At 41.0% G+C, this 21,924-nt stretch overlaps 1 protein-coding gene across 15 annotated transcripts in view; it reads right to left on the bottom strand.

Annotated features, from left to right (window-relative positions):
• The window catches only part of IQSEC1 (IQ motif and Sec7 domain ArfGEF 1), a 492,717-nt gene that overhangs the window by 41,315 nt on the left and 429,478 nt on the right, over window positions 1–21,924 (bottom strand). For all 15 annotated transcript variants that reach the window (XM_075183135.1, XM_075183134.1, XM_075183122.1 and 12 more), the window contains 2 exons: window positions 17,643–17,922; window positions 9,740–10,998 (listed from right to left, as the gene is read on the bottom strand). In XM_075183135.1, coding sequence (XP_075039236.1) covers window positions 9,740–10,998; window positions 17,643–17,922 — 1,539 coding nt within the window. The remainder of the gene's footprint in view (window positions 1–9,739; window positions 10,999–17,642; window positions 17,923–21,924) is intronic.

Genomic DNA, 21,924 nt, shown 5'->3' with positions numbered 1-21,924 from the left:
ACCTATCGCTTTACTTCTACTACTGCTTAATTACTACTGCTTTACTACTACCATTACTGCTTTACTACTACCACTGCTTTACTACTACTAACAGCGCTTTACTGCTACCTAATGCTTTACTACTATTACAGCTTTAATTTTACTACAGCTTTACTACTATTACTACCACCATCACCACTGCTTTATGGCTACCTATCGCTTTACTTCTACTACTGCTTAATTACTACTGCTTTACTACTACCATTACTGCTTTACTACTACTAACAGCGCTTTACTGCTACCTAATGCTTTACTACTACTACTACAGCTTTACTACTACCACCATCACCACTGCTTTACTGCTACCTATCACTGTAGTACTACTACTACTGCTTTACTACTACTAACAGCACTTTACTGCTACCTAATGTTTTACTACTACAGCTTTACTACTACTGCTACTACTTCTACCACCATCACCACCGCTTTACTGCTACCTATTGCTTTACTTCTACTACTGCTTAATTACTACTGCTTTACTACTACCATTACTGCTTTACTACTACCACTGCTTTACTACTACTAACAGCGCTTTACTGCTACCTAATGCTTTACTACTATTACAGCTTTAATTTTACTACAGCTTTACTACTATTACTACCACCATCACCACTGCTTTATGGCTACCTATCGCTTTACTTCTACTACTGCTTAATTACTACTGCTTTACTACTACCATTACTGCTTTACTACTACTACTAACAGCGCTTTACTGCTACCTAATGCTTTACTACTACTACTACTACTACAGCGTTACCCCTACTAACACCATCACCGCCTCTTTACTACTACTACTAACATCTCCACTGCTTTACTACTACTACTACAGCTTTACTACTACTACCACCATCACCACCGCTTTACTGATACCTATCACTTTACTACTACTGCTTAATTACTAATGCTTTACTAATACCACTGCTTTACTGCTACCTAATGCTTAACTACTACTACTACTACTACAGCTTTACTACCACTACTACAGCTTTACTACTACCACCATCACCACTGCTTTACTGCTACCTATCACTGTACTACTACTGCTTTACTACTACTAACAGCACTTTACTACTACAGCTTTACTACTACTACCACCATCACCACCACTTTACTGATACCTATCGCTTTACAACTACTGTTTACTTACTACTGCTTTACTACTACCACTGCTTTACTACTACTAACAGCGCTATACAGCTACCTACCGCTTTACTACTACTACTACTACTACAGCGTTACCCCTACTAACACCATCACCACCTCTTTACTACTACTACCACCGCTTCACTGCTACCTGTCACTTTACTACTACCACTTTACTACTACTACTACCCCCACCTTACAGCATCACCTTCCTCTTTACTACTATTACTGCTTTACTACTACTACCACCATTGCTGTACTACTACTTATACTACCACTTTACTGCTACCTACCACTTTACTACTACTGCTTTAGTACTACTACCACTTTACTACTACTACAGCTTCACCACAGCTTTACTACTAGTACTACTAATGCTTTACCGCTACCTATCACTTTACTATTACTACCACAGTGACCACCTTACTGCTCTACCTATCGCTTTATTACTACTACCGCATTACTACTACTAGCGCGTTATACTACTACCACTTTAATAGTACTTTTACTGCTTTATTATTATTACAGCTTTACTACCACCACAACTTTACTACTACCATCACTGTACTACTGCTTTATTGCAATTTACCGCTTTACTACTACTACTACAGCTTTACTACTACCACCATCTCCACTGCTTTACTACTACCTATCACTTTACTACTACTATCACTTTACTACTACTACCACCACCACCTTCTACCTACTGCTTTAGTACTACTACTGCTTTACTACTACTACCACCACTTTACTGCTACTACCTCTTTACTATTACAGCTTTACTACTACAACCTCTTTACTAGTACAGATTTACTGCTACTACTGCTTTACTACCACCACTTTACTATTACATATTTACTACTACTACAGCTTTTCGACTACTGTTTTACTACTACTACCTCTTTACTGCTACTACCTCTTTACTACTACCTCTTTACTGCTACTACCTCTTTACTACTATTACCATTTTTTGACTACTACCACCACTGCTTTACTACTACTACCGCTTTACTACTACCGCTTTAATTCTACTACCGCTTTAATTCTACTACCACCGCTTTAGAACCACCCCATTCATTAACTTCAACTTCTACAATTTTCTCTAAAGTAGAACAATGACAGGCAATAGGGGTAATGCGCCTTGGTAAAATTATTCAAGAAATCCCAATAGATGGTGCGTGGACGTGATTTTGCCTCATATACAGTATATGGACTGCTTGGTTTCGCCATCTTAAATGAACCAAAAAGAAACTAAATGGGACATAAATACTGTTTTTATTACATGTGTCACTTTTGTATTCATAAAAGATTTTATTACATTGGTTGAAGTGCAGACTGACATGTAATTGTCAATTGAAGTGCAGCTGGAAAGTGCACAATGTATAGAACAAGGCCCAATCTCAGCCACTTAAGAGGTTGTGGAAAAATCAAGTCTTAGTGAGTGCAGAAACAAAGCTGTGAACCCTGCTGCAAAACAGGAGCCAGCTGCCCCCCAAATACACTTTCTATATCCCTTTCTCTCTGTTACATAATCTTGTCCCACAAAATAAAATATTGTTTATGTGTGTGGGTGCCACTCAAACAAAGCATTTCTTCATACTGCCAACCAATAATTTGTTTATTTTATTAATATTTATATTATTATTATTATATATTATTATTATTCTAACAAGTGGATCTTGAAGCCAAATTATGGACTTCCAGTTCCACTGCGCATGCGTAATCCAGCAAGCTGGCTCACGCATGCACAGATCCCCCTATACTGGCCCAGTGAAACGCTGTACAATTCTCAACTATTCATATTCTCTGAGCATTTAAAATCCTGTACAAATAAATTGTATCCTAACCATGTTCAGTGGTACAATGTCTGCCTAGACTGCACCATAGATGATGTGGTCATCAGGTATCCCTGGAAATGCAATTGACATATTGACATGGCACCTGTGATTTGCTGCATCTGTGGAAAACTATCTTTTAACCTCTGAATATTACACTGACCATGACACTTATGGACTTGTGTAGCAGAATGATTCATTGGTGTGAAAAGATGGAAATAGCTGTTACAACCCACCAGGGCTAGCGCTAACATTAGATGACCCTAGGCGGTTCCCTGGGAAACCAAAGGTCAGGAAGCACCTAAAAAAATTAATCATTGACATACTGTCACTGATCCTTTGTTTGTCATGCCCCCACGGCGCCCCCACATAGTGCGCTGACCGCTGACCTGTGAAGTTGTCAGCTGCTGCTCCGCCATGTCAATGATACCTTAAGAGTGTGGCGCTGGGCTATGATGTCACAGCCAAGAGCCGCACTCCCAGTCTGAGGAGCAGAAGATACATCCCGCCTGCTAAGGTAAGAAGCAGAGTGGGTGAAGGCGCAACTCAAGAGTGGTGCCACTGCCGTTAGTGGCATCTCCTCCAAGGGGGGTGGAATTGGTTACCGGGTAGGGTGCCTACAGAGCTTCTACCGTACAGAGCTTTTATCAGCATACCTCCCAACATTTACAAAAAACAACATTGGGATAAAATAATGGCTGCCTAAACCACAACCCACATTGCCATGTAGCTCCACCCACTTCCTAGTAAGTCACAATGGAACAGTGCAGAGCGTTTCTCTATAAAATATGCATTGCATTCTACAGCATTAATGTAGAGTGACATTAAAGGGCTGCTGGGGGGAATAACACATATAAAAGTAAATAAACTAACTACAAAAAGGAAATAAGGACCAATACTTTTTTACAGGCATAAATGGCAGCAAATGATGAACGCGACATTCACACACCACAGAGCAGCCTCTATAGAGCCATCTTCTGTGTTTAGCACCAGTTAAATTAACCATCAGTTCTTCTCTCTGCGGTTAATGCAGCTGATTTCTGTATTAGATGCACGGGTTTGTAGAGAACAAGTAACATTAGGAATATCATTTCCAGGCGCACAGGCAATTGATTTTCAAGGACAAGGTGACCTACAAACATCCTCAGACTACACAGAAAACAATTTCACCAATGAGGATAGATAACTAGAGATTAAAAGCTTTTCTTTTTCATTAAAGCGCTGCTTCTCCAAAAGGTTTCAGCTTGATGTTAAAGCACAGATATATTTTCATATGTTACAGAGGGTGAGCTGTATTGTATATTGCAGTGACTATGGTTATTTCTTGTTTCTATACTTTGCTTTCAGTGTACACAGGACAGTACATCTGATATTAAGAGCATAGTTGCCTACTCTCTAGGAATTTCCGGGAGGCTCCTGGACTTCCGGGAGCGCAGGCATTCTTCAGGAAGTGATGAGGGAGGGACTTAATGACACGATGTGCGCCATCAAGCCCCGTCCCCTGCTTGAAAATACGTGAAATTTAGCATTTCTCAGGGGGCGGTGCTATGCCTCCTCCTACCCCGTCACATGACCTCTGCTCCAGGATCAGATCTCCCGAAACAGAGGTTTAAAATGTTGGCAAGTAAGATTAATACAGCTGTCATACTGCCGCCCCAGCAATATCTTGGGTATATGAACCTGGGATATTGTCGGGGCGGCAGAGGCTCTTGCTTGTCAAATTCCCGGGTAGACCCTGTTCATACTGAACACGGGTCTACTCGGGTGTCCATGGCAACATCACAAGAGGAGTTTTGATTGGCTCCTCTTGTGAAGGTTTTTTTTCCCCCCCAAACTTTAACATTATGTCTGGTGAAACCCGGGTTGAAAAACCCGGGTCTCACTATTCATAGTGCGGGCGACCTGGGTCGGATCCGAGAATACCCCAACAAAAGTCCAAGGTCTAATTCCCGGGTCAGCCGACCCAGGAAATAGACCTGGAGTCAGTCATACTGCAGCCTCAACCCAGGTAAAAACCTGGGTCAAGGCTGCAGTATGAAAGGGGTATAAGAGACATCATCATGGATTGTAGGTCTGCCTTCAGAATCATTGCGCTGCAGGATACCTGCCAGACTGTATTTGCTCTTATTAGAGAACATCAGTGTAGGACAGATATTCCTGCTCAGCCTGTGAAGTACTATAGAGAGAGCCACAATTAAAAATGCGGGAGAGTTTAAGGAAACTCTCTAAGCGGCTACGGAATATGTTGGTGCTATATAAATAAATGATGATGATAATGATGATGGGTAAATTTGCAAATTATCCTGTCCTTTTCTGGATTGCTTGTTTACCATTTACCATGTAATGCCAGTTACAATTTCATTCAAATTTTCAGTACATTCTACAATACATAATAATGTTATAAAGCTGCAATAACAATATGTCCTTTTAGAATTAATAATTGCTCTTTTTAAAGCAGCAGTCATACATAGATGATTTTTTTTTATTTTAAACAACACGTTAAGTATCTTTTAAGCATGCACCTGAGCTATCCTTCTACAAATCATTATCTCTTTCTCAAAAGCTCTCTGGTTGACAAATTTTATTGGACGAAAAGGTGGTGACAGCTTTGGGGGCGGAGCTAATGGTACAATTCTTCAAGCCCCGCCCCCACACACCTGACCCCCGGACCTCCCGGAACTTAACCTGCCAATGTTGGCAACTATGTCATACCGGTTGTTAACAACCAAAAAAAACAAACAAAACACCAGCCCAAAATATACCACCAGGAGGATAAAAGATTAAAAAACAGAAAAAACAAACTGGCAAGTAAAAGCAATTAAATTTATTTAGGACAAATATTCCATGGCTCTACATAAAATAACAAATAAGGGATAAATATGAATTTATCCCTTTGTATATTACCTTCCACATAAATTGATTAACACACTAAATTGTAGGTGTAGTGTTTCGGCTCCCACAGTGGGTTTGTTATCATTCTTTTAAATACATCTTTATTCACTAGTTTTCTTACTTATTACATCTATTTCATTTTAATATTTCGCCTAACAACCGGTATGATCAAGTATTCAATAACCATTCATACTTTTTTAAATTGTTTATAATAAAGTTCTTCTTTTAAAAAAATAGAATTAATAAAATTTACAAAAAAAAAAATAGAAAGTATTATTTTACTGGAACAGAAGCGCTCATGTAACCATCCTTGACTCGTGGATATCCTCCATGATAATCCATTCTTTTGTGTTTACTAATATAATGTACGCAGCACTGTACCATTATATACTCTCATATCATACAGTGACCGCAGAAAACTAATTGCACCATAGTAAGTGAATGCATTACTTCTTTTTTCACAACTAATAATGCAAAATGTACAATAAGCACCTAGTAGTATTAAGTGATAGCACAGAACAGGGGAAAAAGATTCACATCATCCCAGACTAACTGGAAAATAAGATATAATGTACCCAGTTGCATCCAATGTGCGATATAACATAATATTAACATAGGATCACTTCACTCCTGTTACTTCCCACTATCTGAGTCAACAGCATGGATTTTCCTAATCTAACTGAATATCTAAAAGCATAACATGAGCATGACAATAAAGTGTACTTGAGAAAGGGTTGATTGATGTGAGGACCTGAACTGACCGGGACAGGCTCTGCTGGGGAGTGTGACAACAGCAGATGGTGAAGATCCTCTTTAATCTGCCTTTCATGTTAATATCTAATTGATCTTGTCATCGTCAGGTAAGGCTGGTTGGAGTATTCAGCTTAGCAAGAGAGTCTCATGAGACGCCGTGTGTGCAAGGAGATGCAAAATCTGCTACCCATAACAAACATTATGTTGCATGCACAGACTTTTCATATAGTGTTGCTCTCTATGAACTATGCATCAAAGCACAGTGGCTAGTATTGCAGTCTCACAGTGCTAGGGTCATGACCAAACCTATGTGGAGTTTGTATGTTATCTACAATATTGCGTAGATTTCCTCTGGGTACTCCAGTTTCCTCCCACACAGTCCAAAAACATGCTTGTAAGATAATTGGCTTCCAACAAAATTGAACCCTAGTGTCTGTACGTGTGGCAGGGAATTTAGACTGTAAGCTCCAATGGGAGAGGGACATGTGAATTATTCCATACAATAGCCTAGCGGTTCCCAGGGAGCCGCGGCGCTGTCACAGGGGTGCCGTGATCGCCCTCGAAAAAAAAAGAAGAAAAAAGAAAAGAAAAAAACTTATCAATTCAGCGCCGGATCCTCCTCCTCACTGGTCTCTGGGTGTGACGCCATCATGTCCGACAATGTCAGTGAGGAGCAGCAGCAGGGGGACATCAGGACAGAAGACAGCAGAAAATGAGGAAAGAAAGTAAAGGAACGGAGAGTGAAGGGGGACAGAGAGAGACACACTGAAGGAGGGGGACAGAGAGAGACGCTGAAGGAGTGTGACAGAGAGAGATGCTGAAGGGGGGGACAGAGAGATGTTGAAGGGGGGGGGACAGAGAGAGATGCTGAAGGGGGAGGACAGAGAGAGATGCTGAAGGGGGGGACAGAGAGAGATGCTGAAGGGGGGGACAGAGAGAAATGCTGAAGGGGGGGGGACAGAGAAAGATGCTGAAGGGGGGGACAGAGAGAGATGCTGAAGGGGGGGACAGAGAGAGATGCTGAAAGGGGGGGGACCGAGAGAGGTGCTGAAGGGGGGGACAGAGAGAGATGCTGAAGGGGGGGACAGAGAGAGATGCTGAAGGGGGGGACAGAGAGAGATGCTGAAGGGGGGGCAGAGAGAGATGCTGAAGGGGGGGGCAGAGAGAGATGCTGAAGGGGGGACAGAGAGAGATGCTGAAGGGGGGACAGAGAGAGATGCTGAAGGGGGGCAGAGAGAGATGCTGAAGGGGGGGGACAGAGAGATACTGAAGGGGGGGACACATAGAGATGTTGAAGTGGGGGACAGAGAGATGCTGAAAGGGGGGACAGAGAGAGATGCAAAAGTGGGTGACAGAGAGATGCTGAAGGGGGGGACAGAGAGAGATGCTAAAGGGGGGGGACATAGAGATGCTGAAGGAGGGGGCACAGAGAGAGACACTGAAGGAGGAGGGCAGAGAGAGACACTGAAGGAGGAGGGCAGAGAGAGACACTGAAGGAGGAGGGCAGAGAGAGACACTGAAGGAGGAGGGCAGAGAGAGACACTGAAGGAGGGGGACAGAGAGAGACACTGAAGGAGGGGGACAGAGAGATGCTGAAGGGGGGGACAGAGAGAGATGCTGAAGAGGGGGACAGAGAGAGATGCTGAATGGGGGGACAGTGAGATGCTGAAGACGGGGGACAGAGTGAGATGCTGAAGGAGGGACAGAGTGAGATGCTGAAGGGGGGACAGAGTGAGGTACTGAAGGGGGGACAGAGTGAGAGCTGATGAAGATGGGGACACAGAGTGTGAGATGGTGAAGATGGGGACACAGAGTGATATGATGAAGGGGTGTAGTGATATGATGAAGGGGCACAATGTGATGGTGAAGGGGGTCTAAATACATCTTACGTCATTTTGACTCAACTACTTAAAAAACAGGACTACCCGGTAATTATTTTGGCTTAGGGGTGCCTTGGAAAAATTATGGTGACCCTTAGGATGCCTCGAACTGAGAAAGCTTGGGACCCACTTCAATAGCCTATTCCAAACCTCTATATGCCAGCCACATCTCACTTGTAACCTCCAGTTTTATAGCCCTGTTGTTACAGATAAATTACCTCTGTCCCCTCTCCCCCTGACTCATATAACTGAGCCCAGCAGTGTTTAATAACAACCGCACAATATCAGACTGCAAAAACAAAATTCAACAGCTATATGCCGGGGGGTGTAGTTCTGGAACCATGCAGCCCTGGGAAAAATTTACCAAGTATGGGGACCAGACTATCAGGGAAAAACCCCCTTCAGCTGCACTCTGAAAACTCTTCGTTGGCATGACATGAGATTGGCCCACCTTCATTTGGGATAACAGGGAGGGGCCAGAGATAAATTTATGATGCAAAGGGAGACAAAATATTATGCCAGTCTTTACTAGTCTACTGTGCTCCCATTGGGATTTATAGGGAATATTCTTGTGAGTTAGGAGCCTGTGGATGCTCAGGCTGATGGCAGACTCGATGATGTGCATTTTAGACTGGTGAACTCAGCATTTACTTACTGTACTTTACAAAGTAGGAGGCATAATTACAGAGTTCCTGGAGGACATATAAACTCTGAAGGATGCAGGCAGCTTTGACTGTATTAACTTTTTTGCCACTTTAGGTAAGTATAACATGACAATTTATTAATCACATGTAGATTCTCCTGCTCAGCCCCAGTCTTCAGTGAGTCAAAGTCTTCACACCTTTCCTTCAGCACTGAGTGAATGATGTGTCCCCCAAGGTGATTATCACCAATGTGCTATACAGTGGTAGCACTGAGAAAAGCGAGATGGGTAGCTGTCCCATCCTCTATAAGAGCCAAACATTTGATAGCCTGACTAAAAAGCCAAACACATGATTATTTCATTGAAATAGTGTTAGAAAGAGGGACAGAAGTATTAAGTGTATACACCTGTTTTTTTTAAGTGTTTGGGTTTAAATATTACCTAAAATCACAAATAGCTTAAATTTGATAACCAAGGTTCAGGAGGTGATGACCTGTAATCACAGTGATCACAATGAATATGTTACATAAGCAATTCACGTCATGTATACTCACTTATTGAAAAGATTCAGCCCGATCCTATAATGACGTTTCCTGATCACATCGTTACTGAATGCGGGTGAATCCCAGCTGTTCCGGGTTTCTTTGTGATACGTCTGCTTGCTAAGGGTCTGCTCTCGAAGACTGTCTCTTGAAGACTCTGAGCTGCAGTTTATGGTATCATTGGAGTTCGAAGTACTATTTATGCTGTCGTTATCACCATCTGAATAATCAGATTCAGATTTACTCTGTCGGTTTACGGTGCCATTAATTATCAGCTGTGCATCAATAGGCCTTGGCCGATGACGGGTTTGTTCATCTTCCCTAGTGATTATTTTGGTAGGAATATGGGGGATATGTTTAGGACTTCCTTGCTGACTGTGAATCCCTCTTTCATACACATTTTGTCTTTTGATGGATCCTCTTTCAGAACGATCACTAAGGTCTACCGAACTGTCGCTAGGTGGCTCAATAGTAAGTAAAGGGAGATGGTCTATTCTTGACCTGTGGTCCTGGCACTCCAGTGATGGGGTGCTGCGACAGCTGGTATCCGTGTCTAACTTATCATCCTTGTGGGTCATGGACCAGTACTCTTGAGAAGAGTTCCTTGATCTAAGTCTCAAATCCGATTCAGTGCTGGACGGTCTGTCCACGGAGTGGGAGAGAGGAAGAGGAGGAGAGAGTTCTTCCTCGTCAATATATAGTGTAACATCGCTGTACGATGCCGTCATTTCATCGAGTTTCCTGTGATCCAGATTATGTGCTGGCTTAATCTGACTACAGCTACTTCTTTCTAGTTCCCGACCTCTAACTTTATCAGATGCTTGCACTTCATCTGCATGTAAACTACGGCAATTTAAAGCATCATCAATGGATTCGGCAAGGGATTTAACTTGCCTGGAGAAGGCATCCTCTAGTTCTGTGATAGCATCAGCAAAGTCACTGGATGGCGCAGGAGATTTTAGCGAAGTCGGTTCACCAAGATCCCCACAGTCAGATTGCACAAGACGGTGCCCTAGTTTCGCCCCATCATTAGACAGCGACACCTGCTTTCCTTCAAAATAGGAACTGTGGACTTTCTCTGGTCCTTCAAAGGAGAACTGCATTCTCATATTGGATAACACAATCCGTCTTGACATACGATTTTCTGACATGGAACTTCGAAGCCTCTCGAAATTCTTGTTCATCTGATATTGCCGGAACGCTGTCTGTATGGTGCGCGCAGCATGTCTGGTTATGAGACGGCCTCCATATTTGCGCTCCAGCATTTCCACCTAAAAGAAACACAGAAAAAATGAATGTTGTGCGGTTCTAACACATACAAATTCACTCTTTATCCATTTAGAATTATCAGCCAATATAAGTGCACTACATACAGTGGCTACAGCCATCTTTTGGACTGAACCAAAACGCTTTATAATGTGAACTATTCATTTTTTATGAGCAGGAACGGGCTGTCTTAGAGCTGTTACTATGCGCAGGAAAGGGCTGTCTTACAGATTTTACTATGAGCAGGAACGAGCTGTCTTAGAGATGTTACTATGCGCAGGAACGGGCTGTCTTAGAGATGTTACTATGCGCAGGAATGGGCTGTCTTACAGATGTTACTATGCGCAGGAACGGGCTGTCTTACAGATGTTACTATGAGCAGGAACGGGCTGTCTTACAGATGTTACTATGAGCAGGAACGGGCTGTCTTACAAATGTTACTATGAGCAGGAACGGGCTGTCTTACAGATGTTACTATGAGCAGGAACGGGCTGTCTTACAGATGTTACTATGAGCAGGAACGGGCTGTCTTACAGATGTTACTATGCGCAGGAACGGGCTGTCTTACAGATGTTACTATGCGCAGGAACGGGCTGTCTTAGAGATGTTACTATGAGCAGGAACGGGCTGTCTTACAGATGTTACTATGAGCAGGAACGGGCTGTCTTACAGATGTTACTATGAGCAGGAACGGGCTGTCTTACAGATGTTACTATGAGCAGGAACGTGCTGTCTTAGAGATGTTACTGTGAGCAGGAACGGGCTGTCTTAGAGATGTTACTATGAACAGGAACAGGCTGTCTTACAGATGTTACTATGAGCAGGAACAGGCTGTCTTACAGATGTTACTTTGAGCAGGAACGGGCTGTCTTACAGATGTTACTCTGAGCAGGAACGGGCTGTCTTACAGATGTTACTTGTTAGTGAAGGGATAGGTACATTGGATCAGACTATCTTTGTGATGTCACTGGTTACTTGTGAATTGATAGGCTGCATTCTTAGGAAAATTTGGTTTAGTGTACAAATTAGACGCCTCCACTGTGTGTAGGTAACAGATCCACTTTAGACATGACACAGAAAATAATTTGTACTGTGCAATGCAGTATTCATTTAATACAACATTTTACACCAGTATCAATAAAAATTAATTAACACACATGGATGAAAGGATGCTATTGGCAAAAGGTGAGAATATATTGAATATTTGAGAAAAACAATTCACTGAACGCTGCCTTATTGATGCCATTGTAAAAAAGAGAAAGTGCAAAATAATGTGATTAAATCACCACGTAATGGTGAATTTGGAAAACAGAGAAATCTTTTAACAGTCTATTTAGATTAGTACTATGGGCAAAAATAGATTGCTCAATGCCAGCCTCCAGCTATACAAGCCAGGAAGGCCATATGATGATTTATATTAAAAACATGTCGGGTCTGCCCGTTTTTTAAAACATTAGCTGAAGAACACTTACACAATTTCCCCAATATATTTGGATAAAATAAATTTCAAACTGCTATATATGAAACATTTATCCCTAACACTCACAAATAAAACTTTGCAGATTACAGGTGAGGGCATAATTCTGGCCAAATGAGAAGGCAAGCACAGGAGGAGATCTGGGGCCGGATTCATTAAGGAAATGAAAGCAAAAAAATTAGTAACTTTGCACATTAGCAAAACCACGTTGCATTGGAAGGGGGTGGTAAATTTAAAATGTGATGGCAGATATCTAGTTGGGATAGGGCATGTCCTAGATCAACTTTAAATTTCAGTGTACAAATAAATCTATCAAGTATTTGTGTGCTACATGAAAACACAGCCAGTATTTATCTTATGTGCAAAATAATAAACTAATTTGCTCCCTTTGCAATTTTAACATGGTTTGTCCAGGAGAAAACCTAAGCTGGGTACAGACTACACTGTTTTCATCCAATAATCGGCTCAAACAGCCGACATACGACCGCTCGTTCAAAAGTCGGGTCAGTGTGTGCAGTGACACGATGGTCAAAAGTCTGTCCAAATGGACGATTATCGCCTCATTTGGTTGGTCATACCGTTAAATATTTTCGTTCCAATCTCGTTTCCATTGTGTAGTGTGTATAAACTTCCGACCCATCCACAACAGTGAGTACGAAATTACAGTCATTGCTCACGACAACATGGCTGTAAAAAGTCGCTAAAGGGACGTCCGTTCCCTTTATCGTCCTAAACAAGGCTAGTGTGTATGCAGTCCATGGACCGAGCGATCGGATCATCGATCGCATGTAAAATCGCTCTGCATAAAAAGTTGGTCGAAATCTCTGTAGTGTGTACCCAGCTTTACTCATTTTTCTGCCTTACTTTCCTTAATGAATCAGACCCCTAGTGTTCTGTTAATATCTAAATCAAGGTAAAAAAAGGCCATAATTAAAAAATTTTTTTAAATATAAGAGATTTGGTTGCTAGTAATACAACATCATTAATGTGTTTATAACATAGAAGTATTCACTGTGTTACATAATTGGGGGATCTTCTATTTCTGTTGCAGCGTCTTTGCTCCTGCCGGGTCTTTTTTGGACAACTTCATCCTGTGTGAATGTGCCGGAGTGGAGAGCACCGACTGACCTGTGCAGGACAATGAGGTACCCACCGCAGTGCCTGATAGTGGGACCCTAAGTATGTTTAATTTTCAATTTAGGATGGAATTAAATGTTATGGGGCCTTATCATATGTTTGCTGTGTGGTGTTAGGCTGTAAAGGTTATAAGTTCACTGTCCTCCTTATCACCGCATCACAGAAGCATTGTAACATAACCGCACAGCAAAAGAATCTGATTAATTTAGATTTGCTAATCAACAAATGGACACTGACCACCATCTAATTATGGATTCAATAAGAAGTGACCTCAAGTAAGAAATTAAATCTGGTCAAGACTGCCACAGGTGAACCTCCACTGTTGTACTTCTTTTTAAGCTCTAAACCCCAAAAATACTCGAAAGTGATAACTTCACTTTTCAAGCTGGGGAGTTTCTGTGATAATCAGTGGCGCTATTTAAATAAATGATGATGATGATGATAACCACCTGCTGTTTTACTTAGCTACAGGTTGCTTGTGATGTGCTATTCGATTCCAAAATGGTCTATCCAAAATACTACATCACTAAACTTTGTTGGCCTTCACCGGAAAGTCTTATTCTTATTTTATGCTGATACAAAAATGTTGATACCGATAGTAAAGTCGTTGAAGAGAGTCAATAACTTCTCTGCGCTGTGATGAGAAGCAGGAAGATAGTAATACAGTGAATAGTTTCTACTAGTCTGGCACAGATATTTGTCTGGATATTTCTTCATTTTAAACAGAAAATAGAGACACTATGGGGCCTATTTATCAACCATTTTAAAGCCTTAAATACTGTGAAAACTGCACTTTTTGGTAGGCAATTTTAAATCTAGGAGCAATTTATAAACCTTATGATGACCTTAACTAAGTGGTGGGAAAAATTGGGCCGCTGAGCCTTCACCTGCAGCCCAGCTGCTCCTGATCTTATCAGAACAGGGGCAGCAGTAAGATCACATGACATACATGGAGAATAAGGGAGTGTACGGTCATCTTCTTTCCATCTTTGTGGTCCCTTTGAAGCCTGGAGGGCCAAACATGAAGCCCTCCATCTCTTTCATGTTACCTCTCACTGCCTTAACCTGACTCCTCTTAGTTTTCCATCCTCCTCACACTTTCTATTCACTACAAATTCAAGTCGCTTGCCCACAACTTGTGTTTCACTTGTTCACCTTAACATTGTGAGCACTGACGCGTTTCACCCTTTTAATATCGTTCTCTATGGGATCGGCGAAATGGAACAATTTATCAAGCTCTGAAAAGCTTAGCTTTTCACAGCTTGTCTTGCCTTGCAAACGCCATCTGAGGATGGTACTAGAAGATATTACCTATGGTTAAAGCTCCACCAGAGATAAGGATAGCAATCTGCACATACACAAGAGTTTAAGCCATGCATACACAGTTCTCATATACAGGGCGGGAGCAGATTTCTCTCTGAGAAAGACTTTTTACACTGGACACTCGGGGGTAAATGTATCAAGCTGAGAGTTTTTCGTGCAGGTTTGAAAAACAAATCAGATTTTAGCTATCATTTATTTAGTATATTCTACAAAATGATGGCTAGAATATGATTGGTTGCTATAGGCAACATCTCCACTTTTCAAACCCGCCGGAAAACTCTCAGCTTGATGCATTTACCCCCGGGGCGGATATGTGTTTCCAGGGACAGCCAGGAAAGGGTGATATAGTTCACTGAAAAAATAATATCATATTGCTGCAATAAGCGACACAAGAAATGATAATTAATGGGCAGAAAATGCAAAATATGATAAATAGAGCTCTTAGTAATTTAAAGCAAAAATGTAGAATTGCAGTCTTTTGTTGGTATAACACATGTACATGACTCTGTAACACATTTTCCACTATCAGAATTCTAAAATGTGACAGAAATTAACTCTAATGTCTGCAAATGCGACATCACCTTAAAGTACTGTTTATTATGACATTTTGAGCGCCTGCATCATTGGTTTGACCTTTTACCATTTTCTCTTAAAACACCATTTCGCACACCCACTATTGTTATTATCATTCAATATTTATTAAGTACCAACAAGGTAAGTAGCATTGTAAAATTTCTAACAGGTACACAGATGTTACTGAAAACTAATACAACCCAATATAAAAAGAATTAAGTGGTGAAACTAGTGAAACACATGGTGTGGGCAAGCGGGATGTAACTATGGTGATTAGAAAGTGTGAGGAGGCTGGTAAACTAACAAGAGTTAGGTTAGGGTTAATAAAAGATGAGCTTTCAAGTACTCTCTACAAAATAATAGCTAGAATCTGATTGGTTGCTATAGGCAACATCTCCACTTTTCAAACCCGCCGGAGAACTCTCAGCTTGATACATTTACCCCCTAGAGACGTAGGTGAGGAGGTAACAAGAAGTGATGAGCAACAGGTCTTGGAATGAGCAAAGTGTGCGGTCGGATGAATGGTTAGAGATGAGGTTGCATAAATAACATGGGGCAAAAATATGGATGACCTCATAGGTTAGTGATAACACTTTGAATTTCATCCTTAGGATTGGAGGGTGCCAGTGTAAGGATTGGCTGCGGGGAACAGCTGAGATGGTACAGTTGGTGAGGTGGGTAAGCCTGGCAAATACATAGTGGACGGCAGTGGAGACCGACTGCAGACGCTAGATAATAGAGAGTACAGTAGTAACATTGTGATGTGAATGCATGGTGGAAGTGTTTATCAGAAAGGGATGTGATTCCAAGATCACTTGCATGCATAAGTTTCAGTTCACGATTGTACAGTACAAAATTCTGTTCAGAATGTAGAGGTATAATGGAAATGTATTGATAGAATAAAAACAATACAGTACAATTATAGTGCTCCTCCCGAGCGACCCAGCCCTTATATATAGAATTCCACTGATTCCCAATATTAGAATATTTTGTAAAACTTATACGTACATTAGGCGCTCATGGATGTACACATAGATGTTGACGGAAATCTTCTCTTATATTCCTACAAATTCAATGGTTTACATGTAAACCATTCAATTTGTGGGAATATAAGATAAGATTCCGTCAACATCTATGTTCACATCCATGAGCGCCTGATGTACGTATAGGAAATGTATTGCTGCTTAGCACTGGCTCACAGTGAAACTAAGGAGGCTGTCTTCCTTCTCCGAGATACATTCATGGGGCTTCATTTAGGGTTATGAGTAAACCGAGCATGAAGCAATTTTGCACCTTCTCAAGCCCATGTTGTGCTGCGGGGGCATACTTAAAATGTGTGGACAGATATAGAGTTGAAAGGGGAGGTGCCCTAGCTCAACTCTAAATCGCAATGTTAAATTACAACTGCCCAATATTAGTGTGCTCTATGCAAAAGCGGGCAGGATTTTCCCTAAATTCCAAAACAAAATGACATTGCACCCACATTCCACATGGTTATCCTGGTGTAAATTTCCCCCTTTAGCACCATTTACTCGTTAAATGAGACCCATGGTGTAGATAGTAACCAAAATGCGCTTCCATCATATCGCTAGTGCAAATAAATTGTACACCTGAAGTTATTATCAGGCAGACAGCTACTGCATCGATTGTACAAACATTAACTAAAAGATAAACATGTTACAGTATAGTGAATAACAACACACAATATTATGCAGTAACAAAGAGAAGCAGCAGACCCGAAGGCCTCGTACACACGGGTGTTAATTTTAAGCTTATTAGATATATTTTATCACTGATAGTCCAAGAAATATCAAAGCAAATAGACCTAAGCACACATCATTTTTGAAAAGCACTTGCTTCGTGTCAATTTCAACGCTGCCTGCGGTGTTCGTTATGCTGCAGGGAGCCTTTCATACCAATTCATAAAAATGCTTTTAACACTCTGTTAAAGCGAGGACAAAGTACACGGTTTTAGCTATGCTTTTAACAAGTGTCGTTTTTTAACAGCCATGTGTACGAGACTTCATATAGTATTTTACAAGCGTGGAGTAGATTATAAAATTTAATTTTTCATCTACTGAAAGTCGTTCTGTTGGGTACTTTTCCCCTGTATAACATCATTTGTTAATAGTGTATTACCTGCTTGTCCTGTAGGTCTGAAGACAGCTCATAGCTCTCGGACAGTGATCTAGAGCGTTTAATGGCCTCCTCCTCAGCTTGCTTGCGCAGAATAGATGTGGAATGCTGTAGTTTGGGCCTTCGCGACCGCTGTCCTGGAGACACGGAATAAATCCCGTAGGAAGGATGGTCGTACTGGTCAGGACTTATGGATGAGCTGTGTGTTATTGCTCCTTGGTGGTAACTTGATGAGCCGTCTAAGGAAGCGCCTGTTTCATTTCCAGGGACCTCTCCTTCAACACTAGACACAAATAAATAAAACAGGCAACCGTAAGTCTCAGTAACAACAAGACTGCTTTATAATCACACATGGCATAAACAGTCCTAAGACATCCTGAACAAGGCTTTGGAACAGTTAGATCTAACCTGTTTAGCCTCCCCTGTTCTGATCACAATAAAGATCCCCACACTGCTACTTGTTTTTAAGACTGTATAAAAGTACAAGTTAAGAAGCATTTTAAACGGAACAACCATTATCTCACCTGTTACCTCAACATGACGTAAAATATGTTTCTTATTTCGCTTCACTGTTAAATGGAACAAATTTAACACAATGACACAGAAAGCAAGAATGTATTGGGTGTGTTAGCGGACACTTGTCTTATCCTGAGGTCAAAGTACTGACTGATCCAACAATGAACTAATTACTTTCTATACTCGTGGACTTAAAGGAACACTGTCATGAAAGTCTGAGTTATTTTAAGTATAGCATATCATCCTTTAATCAATATTACACAAACAATATAGGAAGTTAATGTTTTCTTTGTTTTATTGATTTAAAGTCACTGCATGTGTAGTTTGACTGTGTAGTCAGTCTCACTTGGAGATGTTCTATGCTCCTTCCTGAGTTACCTAAAGTTTTATAGCGCAGTGAGCTTGAGGGAGAAAAGCAACAGGAAGAACAACTATAGCTATGCACTGTAAAGGACAAAATCTATGTTTAAGCCTAAAGGGCCTATTTATCAAACATTTTTAGTCTTAAATCATGTGAAAATGGCATTAGTACCTATAATCCTTATGAAAAGCCCCGCTGCCCAGGGCACAGAAATGGTGCATGCGTAGTCTTACTGGCAAGCATGCACACTATATTCAGCAGGGGAGAGAACCTGGAAATTAGTCTTTCACAGCTTGGATCAGAAAGCAGCAACAGGTATCCCACTGGGATCCGCAAGCAGTGACAGGTGTCACACTGGGATCAGCAAGTAGTGACAGGTGTCACACTGGGATCAGTAAGCAGTGACAGATGTCACACTGGGATCAGTAAGCAGTGACAGGTATCACATTGGGATCAGTAAGCAGTGACAGGTGTCACATTGGGATCAGTAAGCAGTGACAGGTGTCACATGGGGATCAGTAAGTAATGACAGATATCACATTGGGATCAGCAAGCAGTGACAGGTATCACATTGGGATCAGCAAGCAGTGACAGGTATCACATTGGGATCAGTAAGCAGTGACAGATATCACATTGGGATCAGCAACCAGTGACAGATATCACATTGGGATCAGCAACCAGTGACAGGTGTCACATTGGGATCAGCAAGCAGTGACAGATATCACATTAGGATTAGCAACCAGTGACAGGTGTCCCATGGGGATCAGTAAGTAATGACAGATATCACATTGGGATCAGCAACCAGTGACAGGTATCCCACTGGGATCAGCAAGCAGTGACAGTTGTCCCATTGGAATCAGTAAGCAGTGACAGGTGTCACAGTGGGATCAGTAAGCAGTGACAGTTGTCACATTGGAATCAGTAAGCAGTGACAGGTGTCACATTGGGATCAGCAACCAGTGACAGGTATCCCACTGGGATCAGCAAGCAGTGACAGGTGTCACATTGGGATCAGCAAGCAGTGACAGGTATCCCACTGGGATCAGCAAGCAGTGACAGGTGTCACACTGGGATCAGCAAGCAGTGACAGGTGTCACATTGGGATCAGCAAGCAGTGACAGTTGTCACATTGGAATCAGTAAGCAGTGACAGGTGTCACAGTGGGATCAGTAAGCAGCAACAGGTGTCACATTGGGATCAGTAAGCAGTGACAGGTGTCACAGTGGGATCAGTAAGCAGCAACAGGTGTCACTTTGGGATCAGTAAGCAGTGACAGGTGTCACATTGGGATCAGTAAGCAGCGACAGGTATCACATTGTTAGGCAGTCTTTGCCGGAAACAACTACTTATCGGATGCAATGTCTTGGCAGGAGTTAATTGATAAATTACTATGGTAATGTATCTTTTATTACTGCAATTTTTTTTTAGTAAGATATGTTATTTAATGGCCTTTTTTGGGAATTCTTCATAAATAGACCCCTAAATGTAAATGACACAAAGTAAATAACTCCATTACACATGTATTTGTTGGATATTGTGTAACATTTAGCAATATTAGCTCAAAATCTATTCAAGTGTGCGGAAACATTTGTAGTTGTATTTATAACATATACAAGTGAGGGGGGAAAAAAATCACGGAAATACATTTTTATTTAGCACAGGAAACATACAATGAATTGGCCAACAATACAAAACAAACATAAGTAGAACTCTTAAGAAACAATTGTCTTTGTCATAATAAAATGAAAGGTCAAACTTCCATCTCACCTTCCTGAAGTAATAAATATCATAAAAGTAAATTTGTCACTTATGCCCACCATTGTCGCTGGACAATGGTCCTCTACATCAGGCTTTACTGATAATCGTTTCTTACCTTAAACATTATTGGGTAAATTTATCAAGCTGCAGATTTGAAAAGTGGAGATGTGATCTATAGGCGCAAGTATCAAATTCAAGCTGTCATTTTGTAGGGGTTGGGTACGTTACACCGACTAACATATAACCGACAAGGAGTAGACACACCGATTACTAAAACAGTGGCATGCTTTAAATCTCCACTTACATTAACACAGACAGATGGCAGTTCCGAAGATACTGCTATGCAGAGTGCTATAAATTGCGGAAATCTAGTATGCCGACACGTTAGTTTTACGTCAGAAAACACACCGACATTTAGACTAGTAAATTTAAAGCGGCAATGGGTGGACCCTAACCCTAACTGTAATGGTAACCCTAACCCTAATCCTAAACGTAATCCTTACCCTAACCCTGAGATGAAATAGTGTATTTTGCATTGCCACTTTAAGTTTAGAAATGTTAATGTGGCTTTGTTTTCTGAGGAAAAACTAACAAACTCTCATCTATCTGTGTTAATGTAAGTGGAGATTTAAAGCATGTCGCTGTTTTAGTAATCAGTATTTATTTGTCTATCCGCTCCTTGCCGGTTATATGTTAGTCGGAATTACCACTGATTTTGTAGAATATACTAAATAAATGATAACTAGAATCTGATTGGTTTCTATAGGCAACATCTCCACTTTTCCAAACCAGCAACTTGATACATTTACCCCTATATCTGCTAAGAGAAGATTATGGAAGTTGTGTTGCTGCATTTAGGAGTCACAGATACAAAGAACTGAGTAGTTCTCAAAGGCAATATTACAACATTCAGCAGCACATGCAAATTGAGGCAGGAGGCACTACAGGTCAGGGTTTGATGCAGGTTTCTTTGTGTAACCTGCTCGTTTCTAAGAATTGCCTTTTATACAATGTGTTTTGTTTTCTGAGGTAGATTTGTAAGAGATCAGTCCCATTGACGTTTTATAAATGTATTTCTGAAAGCAAAGAAGCTGTTTGATGCCTTCTCCTGCACATTATTGATCCGTTATGGATTACCCCATTACAAAAATGCCTTTCATCCTGTGGTACTGTACTTCAGCTATAACCAAATCTTTTCATCTCCAGTACTACAGCATCCTCGGAAATTGAAAAAAATGAATGTGTTATCGCGGCATGAAAGTACAATACTGACATCAAAGAGCATGGAAGCCCTACTCATTTCAGTAATAGCTGACAGCATGTGGAGGTCAAGATCCCTACTTGAATTTATATTTATATATACACATCTATATATATATATATATATATATATACACACACACACACACATACATGTACACTGTAACCGTATATGTGTGTGTTTGTTACTACACTGTAACGGTATGTGTGTGTTATTACACTGTAACTGTAAATGTGTGTGTTAGTTATTACACTGTAACTGTATATGTGTGTGTTATTACACTGTAACTGTATATGTGTTTGTTATTACACTGTAACTGTATATGTGTGTGTTTGCTACTATACTGTAACTGTATGTGTGTTTGTTATTACACTGTTACTGTATGTGTG

The sequence above is a fragment of the Mixophyes fleayi genome, chromosome 8 (assembly GCF_038048845.1).
Source record: "Mixophyes fleayi isolate aMixFle1 chromosome 8, aMixFle1.hap1, whole genome shotgun sequence".
NCBI lineage: Eukaryota > Metazoa > Chordata > Amphibia > Anura > Limnodynastidae > Mixophyes > Mixophyes fleayi.
The sequence above is the reverse complement of the archived record's forward strand: the minus strand, read 5'-3'. Positions and strand labels throughout refer to the sequence as shown.